At 40.6% G+C, this 13,806-nt stretch overlaps 1 protein-coding gene across 7 annotated transcripts in view; it reads left to right on the top strand.

The window, feature by feature from the left end:
- TP63 (tumor protein p63) overlaps positions 1 to 12,417 on the top strand; it is a gene marked incomplete at both ends in the record, with an annotated part of 205,897 nt that extends 193,480 nt beyond the window's left edge. For 5 of the 7 annotated variants that reach the window (XM_080919390.1, XM_080919389.1, XM_080919395.1 and 2 more), the window contains 4 exons: positions 6,011 to 6,168; positions 8,238 to 8,382; positions 9,461 to 9,554; positions 12,124 to 12,417. In XM_080919390.1, coding sequence (XP_080775516.1) covers positions 6,011 to 6,168; positions 8,238 to 8,382; positions 9,461 to 9,554; positions 12,124 to 12,417 — 691 coding nt within the window. Of the gene's footprint in view, positions 1 to 126; positions 1,298 to 6,010; positions 6,169 to 8,237; positions 8,383 to 9,460; positions 9,555 to 12,123 lie in introns of those variants that run through there. The other 2 variants (XM_080919394.1, XM_080919393.1) reach the window with 1 other exon arrangement.
- Positions 12,418 to 13,806: the final 1,389 nt, after the last annotated feature.

The raw sequence follows: 13,806 nt of genomic DNA, 5'->3' as shown, positions 1-13,806 counted from the left end.
TTTCAGATGCTCTGCTCCATCTGCACTGTGATCATGAAGGTAGGAGAAGGGTGTGTTTCTGTGTTCATTTGATGTGGATTCGTGAGTCCTAAGCCTTCACTCTCTTTCTCTGGTTCCTCTCTACAGTCTCCTTTCAGCCTGCTTCAGAAGTGAGCTTGTGGAGCCCCGGAGAGAAGCTCCAACACAGTCTGACGTCCTCTTTAGACATTCCAACCCCCCAAACCACTCAGTGTACCCATAGATCCCCGTCTCTGTGTCTGAGCTCGTGTGTTTGTTGTGTTTCCGTGGGTTTTTGTGTGTATGCACGTGCGTGTACCTGTTTCCAACCCTCAGAAACAGGACTTGAAGACATTTTTGCTCAGAGACCCAGCTGCTCAAAGGCACACATGCACTAGTGAGAGAATCTTTGAAGGGACTCAAAATTTTACAAAGGAAAGATGCTTTCCACACATCCTGTATCTTTAGATCCTGCCATGGTTGGACAGGAACTGCAACTGTGCTTGTCTGTGAGCTTTCTGTTGTGTTCCCGGGAGGGAGGGTGATCCATTTGGGGAAGAGGCATTACAATGTTTATTGGAACCCTTTTCTGTTACCTTCTGTTGTGTTTCTAAAACTCATAATAAAGCTTTTGAGCAGGTCTCAAACTTAAGATGTATTTTTAAGAAAATAAGAAAAAAAAAATCTGTCTTTGTCTGTGCCTAAGCAAGGTGTGTTGACTGAGAGACTTGAATGCTGGAGTTACGTTTTCTTCCTACGGAAGGAAACAGTTCACTAAGGCTTTGCCAGGTCTGATGTCTGCCACTGTATGTTCGCATCTGCTCTGATAACCTTACTTGCATCTGGTCCTACTCCCCCATACTGTTTAGGTGCCAAGGCCAGGCCGGTAAGCTACTTTTGCGGTATTAATAGGAGACGAAACTACCCTAGAAATATTGCCCCAGGTATTTGTTTACCATTATTCAGTGCTGGGAAAGTTCAAAGTCTCCTCACCAAATCTATGATTAACGGGTTTAATTGGAGCTGCTATCCCTCAACCTACCTACCATAAAACCAACCGGAATTCTCATTACTGTCCATGTGCATTATCCGAGAGACCTCCTCTTTGAGTAGATGATGTCTAAGCACACAGGTATTAAAATCAATACTCCTAGCCTACAAATTACAAGTAGAGAGCTAAAGAAGTTCCCTTGCCTGTTAAAAGAGTTTCCCAACTCAAAAGAACTGATTGAATCCCCATTTTCTTCTTCAACACCCCTGCCCACTCCTGTGCCAACCAGGTCACAAGTTCTGCTTTCTCTGTCACCAAGACAACAATTCCTTGTGATTGAGGCTGTTGCTTTGTGGATGTGTGGTATTAATTTTCAATAAACTTTTGCATCTTGGTTTATCTTGTAGTTTTTGTTTCTGTCTCTCTTGCTCTTCCCAAGTAAAGTATATTCTCAGAACTTAAGGGCTGCAAGTATGTGCTATGCGTGGGTCTACGAATGAAGAAGGAGAGGGCAGTCTCTATGACCCTCTTTCTATCTTGTTTGGGATTTTATTTAAGATACTATATCTCAGCTTATCACTCTGAATGTTAGTTCATGATGCATAAAGGGACTTCACTCAGATGTTAGCTCTGTGAGTGATTATATCTTAGGATGCCAAAAGGCATCTGGACAAGTCTTCAGTTTTGTTTCAAAGCACCCACCATTAAATTAATTTTAAGCTAAGTTCCAATTTGTTAGATAATTAGTTTTACATGCTATAGACTTTAAAAAATATTCAGCCAGAAACCTAGAGGGGGACCAACATCTAAAGCTATTTTTGTTTGTTTACATTTTTGTGTGTTCTGAACTTTATATCATTGCAATTAATCTTTCAAAGGAAGATTTTTCTTAATGCACCAAAGAAAGTAACAGATAAAAACATAAGACAAAAATATCTTGAAATGAGATTGAAATATACTAGTAAATGAAGATGCCCTTGCAGTATTTCAGTTAGTAACTTTGAGCCCCAAGTACTTGGAGAAAGTACTTAGATTTTTGATACTTCTTTTAGAAGTATTTTCTCCTTTAGGCTATTCTTATATAAATTTCTCATGTACTCATAGTAACCTTTATATGCATGTTTATATTTAAAATGATGAAATATATTTCAATATTATGGTTGGCCTTATAAAGAACTTTTGGTGCCCCTGGTCTTTGGATGCAAGATTACCCAACATTCAGGCCACAGAGAGGGTAGCTATTGGGAAATACTTAGAAGAGGTATAATTAGTTTTCTTCATCTTTTTTTTTAACCTTCTTTATATTCAGGGTACCCTTACCCTTCAAAATTTCTTTCCCATTTCCACATTCAGCATTCTAGAAATGGCATAGAATTGTCCAATGTGTCACCAAATTTCAGTTAAGAGTTTTAATTACTATAATCAAAAAGAATTAAACCCAGGAAAAAGATCAAGTGAGCTTTTAGTAAACCATGGACATAACCTGGAACTTATCACAAAGATTATCTTTCCTGGCACAGCCATGAGACATAGAATCAAGTGGCCTAATTTCTAATTCCAGAACATTTAGAGGAACATCTTATTTTCAGCCGAACACTCAGAAGTTTTAGAGGTAAGAACTAGGAATCATAGACTAGACACAAAGGAAGTTGGTAGGTGAAAATTCAAAAGCATGTTTAAGGACCTAGGTTCAATCTGCACTACTGGAAACCAAGAGGAAGAAAAACAACAACAACAAAAGGCTTATGAATGGGCTTTATTAATAGTGATTTCCCTCAAGACTAGAACTACAGGAGACTTATCTACTTCTCTATGATACTCTCAGTTCCTAGCAAACTCTAGTAAACCTGTATAGAAACATCCTCATACATGGAAACCACATTAGATTTTCCTGCAAAAAGCTGTTGTCACCACATTTTTGGTTATTTGACCTTTGCTTTGGGTGAGTGACAAAGACAGAGGGAACAAGTAAGGAAATCAGTCAACATGGCATAGCTTCTGTTTTCATTTTTGTTTTGTCTTCAAACTTTGGGGGACTGTTTACTGAAGAACCATGGCTTTGCACTTGCTTTGACCAAGGAGTAGACTATTTTTCAGGACCAAGTCATGAATGACTTTATTCATGATCGCACTTTCCCCTAAGTGTGTGATGGCTGTTCATGTCAGACACTCTGGAGCTAGTAATGATCATGGTGTCATGACCTTTGTCATTTTGTCTTTTTGACAGTAAAACCTACATTTGTGTTCTAATGGGTATGTTCAAAATGTATGACCCTTTAGACATTATCCCAAATCATTTTTTTTTATATTTACTCAAGTAAGAATCTGTGTCAACTCTGTCCACTTCTCCCTAAAATTTGATAAGTTGGTACCCCCCCCCCCATTCCAGTGATCAGATTTTAGAGTGTATCACTAATGGGGCTGTAAGGGAAGATGAAAGGACCACAATTCTAAGGTGTTTATAAGACAATGTTGAGGACTCTCACATGATCTCCTTCGGACATCACAGACACCCTTGCAGACCCAGAGGCTTGTCAGAAGAAAATGAGGCTTAGGTGACACTTGTCTCAAATGCAGTTACTTCATACATTCAGCTCACATCTAGAATATAATATTTTGATCGGCTTCAAAATTTGCATTCCTTCTCTACTCACTGTTATTCCTGACTTATCTCCCTAAAATTACATTGATTGTGGTGAAAAATAATAGAGTGGCTAATAAGGTAGTAAAAAAACCAACAATGACCACAAAGACAATCAAGTTTTCACAGGATGCAGAAAAATAGCAGTAAACTATGAAAGTCTATAGACAAATGTAAAGTTCGTCAGTATATTTTTCTTTTCCCGATTGTGGTTATTAATGGTTAAAACTACTCTTATTATAAATTTTGGCTGTATTTTCAAATGCTTGGGGAGATGGAAAAGAATATGGAGTATATTCTGAATCTGGAAAATGAATGGCTATCTCTTAAGATACCTTCTCCCTGCCCAAGGCAGGAGTAGAGGCAATAGCTGCTGATACCTCCCCACTACCTTGCTCTATGCTTCCCTGGACTGAGATATGAACTTACAAATGCTTCCAGGTTGGTCTGAATGTGCTGACTACCTTCCATACCTACACATTAGTGGTACGAAATTAGAATGACTTGGTAGCAGAAACATTCCTGTTACATGGTGGTTGCTCTTTGTCTCTCTTGGATGTTCACATTTATTTTAATAGTTCAATAATTTCTTAATCCTATATTCTTGTTGTCCACCATTATATTATATCTAGAGGCAGGTCCAAAATTCAAAGGAAAAGACAGGGAAAAATTGGCTAGGAGCCAGTACACTAATTTCTGTCCTTAACACATCTATCTGGCAGCGAATACTAGGCATTTGAGCATATTGTTCTCTTAAGAGTTTCATATTCTTTTTCAAATTATAATAGTAATTTATTGATCATGTGCTTCTATGTTATGGCATGAAATACTCCAGAGTAGTGGCAATTACTTAAATACTGGTGAAAAACAGCCAGGTAACCTTAGCTGTTTCATAGCTAGGAGGAGTTATTATATGATGTCTGATTGTACCACTTAGGAAAGGATAAGGAAAATCAAAGTTGAAGCATTGTTGTAAAATGTAGTAGCTTTGCACAGCTACTCTAATTCACATAAATAACTCTATTGTATATTGTTTGTTTTACCCTGGTCAGTGCTCATCACTGAAATGGAAAGCAAGCTGCCTGTTTTCAGCAACTATGGGGAATTCAGTGCATCTTACAAAACCATCTAAAGTACAAAGCCATTGTTTAAAACTTTAAATATTTATCAAACATTATATTGTCATTTGTAACAAAGTTTTGCAGTTACAAAGCCTTCAATATTGATATCCCTCATTCACACATATAGAACTAAAACTCACAGGCAAATTTAAAATTGTCTCCTATTATAATTGTCAGAATATGGGTGTTATAGAAAGAAGGCACATCAGAACAAAACAAAACATTTGGTTTGATGAATTGTAAAGAGAACTCTTTCCACCACAGGTGAGACACATACTCAGAGCCAAATCTTCATCCTGACTATTACTCAGATGCTCTGATTTCTATATTTCATCCTCATTATCTTCTTTCTAGTTTCCGTCTTAGCCCTAGAAGGAAGGAAGGATTTATGTCCCTGTAGGACCATTACTCTGTCATGTCATAAAAATAAAAGCCATTACGTTTTTTATGTCCTGCTGCTAACAGTGCAGCACATGCTGACATGCTGAAAGTTTCCTTGGCTGTATCGATAGTTACATAACTATATTTTTATATAACTACTATATTCACACACACACACACACACACACACACACACACACACACACACATACACACACACACACACACACACAAACTTGTAGAAATTCATTCCTACAGTGGTTTGGAGCCCAAGGTTCTCCTCCATAAAATAGCTGTTAACTTGGACTGTGTCCTCATGTCTCCTAAACAGCTGAGGAAGTGTATTTATATCTGGGGGTTTCCTCGAGATAGTAGTATATGGTGTCAAACACCCTGGATGATTGACTCTTTGGGATATTTGCTGTGCATCCCAAATGGCTTGGAAATCTGTAAATGGAAGGTCTCTGTTGAAAATAAGTTTAGTATATTTCTGTACTGTATCAGCCTATGTGCTTTGCTTACTTCCTTTCTCTCCTTGCTGGTTTTTAAGATTTATTGACATTGAAAACCAAGAGAGAGAAAAAAGATGGAGAGAACAGTAGAAGAAACATGTAAATTTTCCCTCTCACAAATGAGATATTAAATCTCTACTATATACAGGCTAGAGAACAGTGACTCTATGATAGCTTTGGAGTCCCTTCCATCGAGAAGAGTCTTCCATGGATGATAAAAAAAAAAAAAAGTTTATTAGGTCATAACTTATGACTATTTGGTACATCCATAGTTCTAGACTATGTTTTAATGAAAGACCTGTTAGAAGGGACTGGTCCTGCTTTTCAGTGTCCTGTGTTGACTGTCACTCCATGTTTGTGTTCCTAGGACCTCCATGCAGTCCCAGTCTTCGTACGGTAACAGCTCCCCACCTCTGAACAAAATGAACAGCATGAACAAGCTGCCTTCCGTGAGCCAACTTATCAACCCACAGCAGCGCAACGCCCTCACCCCCACCACCATGCCCGAGGGCATGGGAGCCAACAGTAAGCACACCCCTCTTCAGCCACCAAAGGATGATCAGGGCTAGGACAGGAGAAGAGTGCTTTAAGGTGACAAAGATACTGTTCCATGAGCTAAGGGCTGCAGATGCACAGTAGGTAGAGGATCCTAGAATGTGCCCACTTGGCTTGCTTGGTTAAACCTTCTTTTTTGGGATATGAGGTTTCATCACATAATACCCTAGTACAGGTGGATGTGAGGTGAGGATGTTCCCTTAGTAGGGATGAGGATCACTGAGGCAAGAACAGCTCACTCCCTACCATCCTGGATAGGGGTCCACCTCTGGCCTCCTCTGACAGCATCTTAAACATGTGTCAGACATGTGGGAAGTCACATAGTGTGCTAGACTGAAAGTATCAGAAAATTGATTCTTACCTGGACTCTTGCAAAATCATCTGCTCAACAGCAGATAAGTCAGTTCTCTGCTCGTATGCTGTGTCTCTAAAATGGTCATTTTACAGATTTAGCATTGTATCCATCTCTGGCTTAATGGCCTTACTTCATTTTATACATAGTTGTTAAACAGGGAATTTATCTCTAAAGTGGTTTCTCCTTTACTCCTGCAAATACATGAATTCATAGTAACTAAGTGTGGGAATAGAAGGCGGTGCAAAATCTGGGCCTAAATAAGTGAGCAAAAGTAGATATTTAGATCTATGAACACGTTTACCCCATCTATTGTAAGTGAGTTTAACAAATGGGACAGAGACTTGAATGAAACAAAGATTTGTAAGGGCCCAGGACTAATAGCATTTTCAAGGATGGAGAAAACGGAACACTATCTAGTTCATAGAATCTCCACTCGTAGAAAAAACAAGGACCGACCATCTGGTCCTTGAAATTTCTTAATTGCTGTGACCAAGACTTTCAATTTCCTTTTCTTTGGAATGTGCAGTCATTCTAAAAGAAGCTAAGGGAGTCTGAGATCTGTTGTCCATCTGCCCAGTTCATTTTCACTGTAATAGCCTGGCAGCAGGGACTTACCACAGGGATGATAACAGTTATCACCGTGATAACACGCCTGAGGTCCCAAGCCAGACAGTGAAAGGGGACAACATTCCATTTCATTTTCTCTCTTGTGACATGGTAACATCTCAGCCTGTTCTGTGGACGAGTAGTAACAGTGACCACACCTCACACGAAGACAACTTTCCACTCAAGTTTATTCATAGTACACAAACTTCCTCTGATGTACGCAGGCAAGTCTGGAGGGATCCTGTAAGGCTGTGTTTTGCAGCTGGCTTCCTCACAGCAGGGGTCAGAGGTCCCTCCAACACCTCTGCCCTCCGACCTTGCTTCTAGTTACTAAAGTAGAGACAAATTGTATTCTTATTTTCTAGATATATATATATATTTTTTTGACCAGAAAGCAACATTTATTTCACACATTTTATTAGTCCTAAGCCTTGGGAGGGGGTCAGCGGAGTACTAGGTAGGGTGTCAGTGGATGCTTAAAGCTCATGGTTTTGAAAAATGCCCAAAGCATTTGGTAATATTGGTGAGGTCAGGTGTATTATACGACAGAGTTCAAATTCTGAATTGTATTCTTTTTCTTACTAGGCATAAAGTTCCCAGGATAATACTGTAACAAGTCCTCCTGTTTTGAAATAGATCTTATTCACAGATGTTTTTTTTCACATTTCTCTCAGTATAAGCTGTTGGGCATCTCACTGTATCAGGAAGTCACTGTACATGTAGAGGAATAGAAACATAGATCCAAGAAAAACTAAAACACAACCCATTCTAGCTAGTGAAAGGAGAAACATATTAACTTAGCAGAAAAGAACAATTAGAAGAAAAGAAGGATGGGAAGAGAGTCCTAGGAGAATAAGGGCTCATAAATCTGTAATTAATTTTGAGTTCTGATTCTATTCTGCTTGACTAGGTATAGAATGCATGAAGGTATATAGAGAAATTAGTTCACTCCTTTCCTAAAACCACCACCACCACCACCAACAAACCCACAGGTTTTTGGTAATATTCTACAGGATAAAGTAGTACACTGGGCCATGATAATTTAGTAACCCTTTCTATTCCTCTTGCTTCTGTTCAGTTCCTATGATGGGCACTCACATGCCAATGGCTGGAGACATGAATGGACTCAGCCCCACCCAAGCTCTCCCTCCCCCACTCTCCATGCCCTCCACCTCCCACTGCACCCCGCCACCTCCGTACCCCACAGATTGCAGCATTGTCAGGTGAGTGCACAACACGTGACCCTGGGGGTCCATCCTAAGCATCTCTGGGTGGAACGTAGACTATGGCAAGACTGATAGGATAGTCAGGAAGAGAGAGCGCTGTCTTGTGGTTTAAGGAAGAGGAGGGTGACTGGGGTGGTCAGCATAGCTCTGTTAACAACTCCTACAACCACTGTAGTGCAAGTGAACATGTATGCACAAAGGTTTCAGACCTGTTTCTTGGTCTTCATTATTTCCTTTTACTCCATCCTGTTCTCACCGATCAACTGTGGCCCCTGAATTGGTGCTCAGGGCTGGGTTTCCGCAGAGGGGTGTAAACTGGCTCTCCTGCTCCCTTTCCTGCTTTCTAGGCCTCACAGCTCTCAGCCACCACAGGACCATAATTTTGGAGTTGGATGTCTATAAAAAAATTTTAATATGAGCAAAAAAAAAAAATGTGAAATTTGATGAAGCCTCTGCCACTCTGCTAGGAAATGGGGACACCGTAGGACGGGGGGTTTCATATGGACAGAAGATAATAAAGCCTCAAAGGTGGTTCTCACAGAGCCGTAGATTGCTCCACATTTTGTTTAGTGTGTCCTTCTGCTTCAAGGGAAGCATCCTTTATCCCTTTGGCTGCTAGTATGCAACTTTAGCAACAGAGACAGTGTGGTACAGGGCTTAGCTCTGCAGAAATTGGCCCTGGGATGGTAGTGACATGATCTGTCTCAGGCCAGCACTACAATGAAGAAAGAACCTCTGTTTTAAGGACATAAATCAAGAATACCATTGATAGTTCCACCTGTAACCACTGCAGTTGCCTCTGGTGCATTTGTACAAAACCTTAAGGTACCTCCGATCACCAGCTGAAAAATTGCCACCTCCCAGAACACTTACACTTGAATTGTTGTCAGTTTACCTAAAGTTTGAGTTTCTAGCAGTCCTCAAACTTCAGGCCCATACACACCTAATTTTCTACCAGTCTCTTTATGCAGGGCATCCAAGGGCAAAATGTTGGGTTTTCCTTTATCTCGCCAATGCAGTTGGGGTGAACTTTCTGTTTCTGTTTCCTCCTTCCTCTTCCCTCTTCCCTCTGCAGCTTCTTAGCAAGGTTGGGCTGTTCATCATGTCTGGACTATTTCACGACCCAGGGGCTGACCACCATCTATCAGATTGAGCATTACTCCATGGATGTAAGTAAACCGCTAGACCTCTCTCTTGAGTATGATTTCTTTATGCTTCTCCATCTGGTACATATGCCTTTAGAGTTCCATCTAGGATAGCTTTAAAATTTGTTTCGGTCATGCTTCTAATTCTCAATTCTGATGGAACCCATAACCCTGTCAGACACATTTCCCAGGTTAGAAGCTCAGAATTCAATATGCCTGAACCTTCAGGTGGCCCATTGCATTCAAGTGTTCGGACATTGAGAGATAAGACATTTAATCCATATGGTTGAGGCGTTTTAATCTCAAGACAGGTGACTGAAAACCGAACTTCTGGGAGGCTGAAGCAGGAAGATCACTTCACCTCAGAAGTTTGAAACCTGCTTGGGCCACACAGTGAGACTTACTCAGAGACTGGTTAAAAAATCCTCTTTAGTCTGTTTAAATCGGCAGAAAGGACATAGCGTGAGTCTCACTTAAACACACAAATAACAAAATTATCTTTGGCCATAGCACATTGATGGTGGAAGCAAGAGAAGCCAGGCTGTAAATTTCTAGCTCGTGACACTGTTCACTGGGCTATCTCTAAATTAAGCGTTTTAAGTCCGCTGTTCTTTTCACTGTGATCCTTCGTTCATTTCTAGTTCTGTTACCCTGGCTCCGTGCCTTCATCCCCAGAAATGATTGCTAGCCATGAGTTCAAGAACTGGGCACAAGTTTTAGTAGCAATAACATTTGAGGCTGTTACTCAGCCTCGCAGGTCCTCAGTTAATCCAACTGAGTTAGAAATCGCTTCCTTCTGATTCTGATATTCTTTGAAACAAACTGCATGCGATGGGACTTTCTCTTGCTTTCTACCCCATGTCTTGAAATTCTGCATTCATGGGAGCTACTTTCTCTGCCACTTGCAGCAATCTGATCCTCCTCCCATCTCAGCCTCTCTCACCATCTTTCTCGCTATACACAGTTCTCTTTGGCATTTGCTTCCAGGTGGTGCTTTGGACTGATGGGAGGAGCTAGGCTCTGCCTCTGCTGCTGCTTCTGTAGTGGGGACTCCTTCTCCTCCTTGAGCACCGATGCTAGGCATTCCTTGCAGCACAAGAAGACTCTGGCCCTAGAGAGCTCAGTGTATACCATACTATACTCCAGCCATCCTTCATAGAGCACATCATATGTCAAAACTATAGAGAAAGCTTTAAGATGTTCTGATGGGACCTAGATAAACAGTGATGAAAACACCGTGGCCCTGTATTTGAGAAGTACCAGTAGTAGCATCCTGTGTGGTGGGACTCGAATTCTGCCCCTTCCCTATGCCTTGATGTATTGTATTACTTGTGGACTTATCCTGCATCTATTCACATGCAGAAGTGCTTTCCACAAACCTTTCTCTGTTACCTTTGACTTATGAACAGAGCTGAGATCACAAGAGTAATTACATTCCCATTCGGGCTCATTCAGAGTTTCAGAAAGATGCAGAGTACAAGAAGTCAAAGAACGTGGATTTTCTTCTTTACACAGTTTCTTCTACTACAGCAGTTAACGTAGCTGTGATTGTCTGAAAACCCATAGAACGGGACAGTACGACAGCATGCTGCAGATCTCCGTCAGGAAATGTTGGGAAGCTGTTCAGTTTTCTCACCTTGCCCTCGGTGTCCTCCTGTTCATTTCTGGGAACAGATACCTCGTGTGTCTTTGCAACTCAGTTCTTAGAAACGAGAATATGTTGGCTATCCTCAGATGTAAAGCTGTATTCGTAATATGATGATAAATGTTATACTGTGTGCTTTATAAACTATATAATACCACCACACCATACTTGCCTATGACCCCATAGTATCTAGAATGTAAAGAAGTAATTGTATCCAAAGCGTACAAGTAGGAAACTAAGACCACATTGCTATCTGCCAAGCTGCTTTCTGCCTGCCATACTACTTCATGAAAATGTTAGATACATATAAACTAATGCCAATAATGAGAGACATGCGCACACCTACTTAAGGCTGACACAACTGGAAAGCCTCTTGTCCCTCCCATAGGGCATAGCTATAAGGTCTATGCATTTGATGTGTTTTGTTCACACACCCCAGAGACGTTTTGTGCTACAGGACACTTTCAGGCTCAAAATGATTCCAGAGGTCACGGCGTGTTCATCTTGTATAAAATTTCAAGGCTTGTTAACCTATCCTTCAGTTTTGCTCTCCATAAAAGAGGTATAATGATATCCAGCACTGATTTCAGGATTCAAGAAAACCATGAAAATAAACAAATCGGTTTGGTCCTTGTCACACAGGAAACTAAATCCCCACTAGAAATCGTTGCTGCTTCCCCCATTGTCGGTGATATCCCTCTAATACCAGTCCCATGGATTTGAATCATAGAGACTTACAGTTTTCCTTGAGACTTTTGCACACTCGTCTAACTACTGTCTGCACTGTTTTACACATGGAAAAACTGAGGCTAATGAAGAACAAGTGTATTGTTATTAGTGATTTTTAAGTTCAAATCACTTAAGCCAAAGCAGCAGAAAATAAAAGCAGGGTGCGATAGAAATCTAGGTGTCTGCCTTCTAATGGCTGGTCTCCTTCCCATTGTATAGGATTTGGCAAGTCTGAAGATCCCTGAGCAGTTCCGACATGCCATCTGGAAGGGTATCCTGGACCACAGGCAGCTACATGACTTCTCACCTCCGCATCTGCTGAGGACCCCGAGTGGTGCCTCTACAGTCAGTGTGGGCTCCAGTGAGACCCGTGGAGAACGCGTCATTGATGCTGTGCGCTTTACCCTCCGCCAGACCATTTCTTTCCCACCCCGGGATGAGTGGAATGATTTCAACTTTGACATGGATTCTCGTCGCAACAAGCAGCAGCGCATCAAAGAGGAAGGGGAATGAGCGCCCACTGCCCGAGTCTTTTCTCTTCTTCCACCTCCCAGCCCCTACAGGGCACGCCTTTGATCCTCAAAGCCTTCTCCCTAGCTCTTCTCCTTCTCCTTCTCAGTCTGGTTTCTAAAGGGATGGAGAATTAGGAGGCTACCTGTTACCTAAAGTCTGACCTGTCACCTGATTCTGATTCTGGCTTTAAGCCTTCAATATTCTTGCTTGCAAGATGTGTTGACATTGCTAGATAGAAGTTAGCAAAGAAGCAATAGGTCTCTTTAGGCAGTGGAGATCTCTCATTGACTTTTATAAAGCATTTTCAGCCTTATAGTCTAAGACTATATATATAAATATATAAATATACAATATATATTTTGGGTGGGGGTATTGAGTATTGTTTAAATGTAATTTAATGGAAATTGAGTTGCACTTATCAACCTTTGGAATTTTCTTGTTTTGAATGGCTGATCTGTACCCCTTTCTCAGGGGTATCATGTATGGTGGCAGATATCTGTAGTTGAATGGTCTATGTGAGTAGTAGTGATGTATAGGTCATCTCCTTTCTTTGGATGTTTGGCGTTTAGCACATCAAACCTGTGGATGCATCCAGTGTGTTTACCAGTGCTTCCTATGAGGAAAAGCTGTATATATGTACACAGTTTTCTCTGTCCGTGTATTTTATGTTACTGGTGTCCATTCCAGTTAGGCTGGTTCACTCTGTGGCTATTACAGTCCAAGTTTTATGTTTGCTTTGTCGAACACTATAGGACAGGGCACCGTCTGTCTCTTGCTTTTGTTTGAGAATGAGGAATGCAGGTTTTGCTTTGTTTTGTTTTGTTTTGTTTTCTGGAAATTCCTAAATGGTCCAAGTCAGCCATTCCAAATATCTGATGAAATGTAGTCAAATATGGCAGTAGCTCTTTGAAATTTAAGATCCAACACCTTAGTATTTATTAGAAAAACAGAAGTGAAACATTTGCTGTTCTTGGAGTAGCCTTAAAACTAAATTTCAATACTAGATTGCCTAAGTAAAATATACATTCAATGCTGTTGTGAGAATTTGGGCCAATTAGTCAGCATGATTGGAATTTGTCTAGTTTTTATGGGGAGTTGTGATATCTATTAGAAAGGTTCAGGAAAAGTAAAAATGACTCCGAAATACTGAATCTCCTCGAAAAAGAAAGATATCTCACCAAATTCTGACTTGAAATTCCTTCTGAAGCATGGAGTGGTGCTTCAAAATGTACCTTTTAAAGACTTTGCTATCAATAATACACCCCATGCAGAGAGGCAAGTTTATCTCTCATCAAGGTCAAAAATAAGAACAGTGGCTTGGAAAATACAAACCTAGGAGTGTAGTTTTCACAAGGCACGGGCTGAATTACACTTATTTTCCTTCTTATC

The sequence above is a fragment of the Micromys minutus genome (assembly GCF_963924665.1).
Source record: "Micromys minutus genome assembly, chromosome: 7".
Classification (NCBI taxonomy): Eukaryota; Metazoa; Chordata; class Mammalia; order Rodentia; family Muridae; genus Micromys; species Micromys minutus.
Note: the sequence above shows the minus strand (reverse complement) of the source record. Positions and strands in the feature narration are given on the sequence as shown.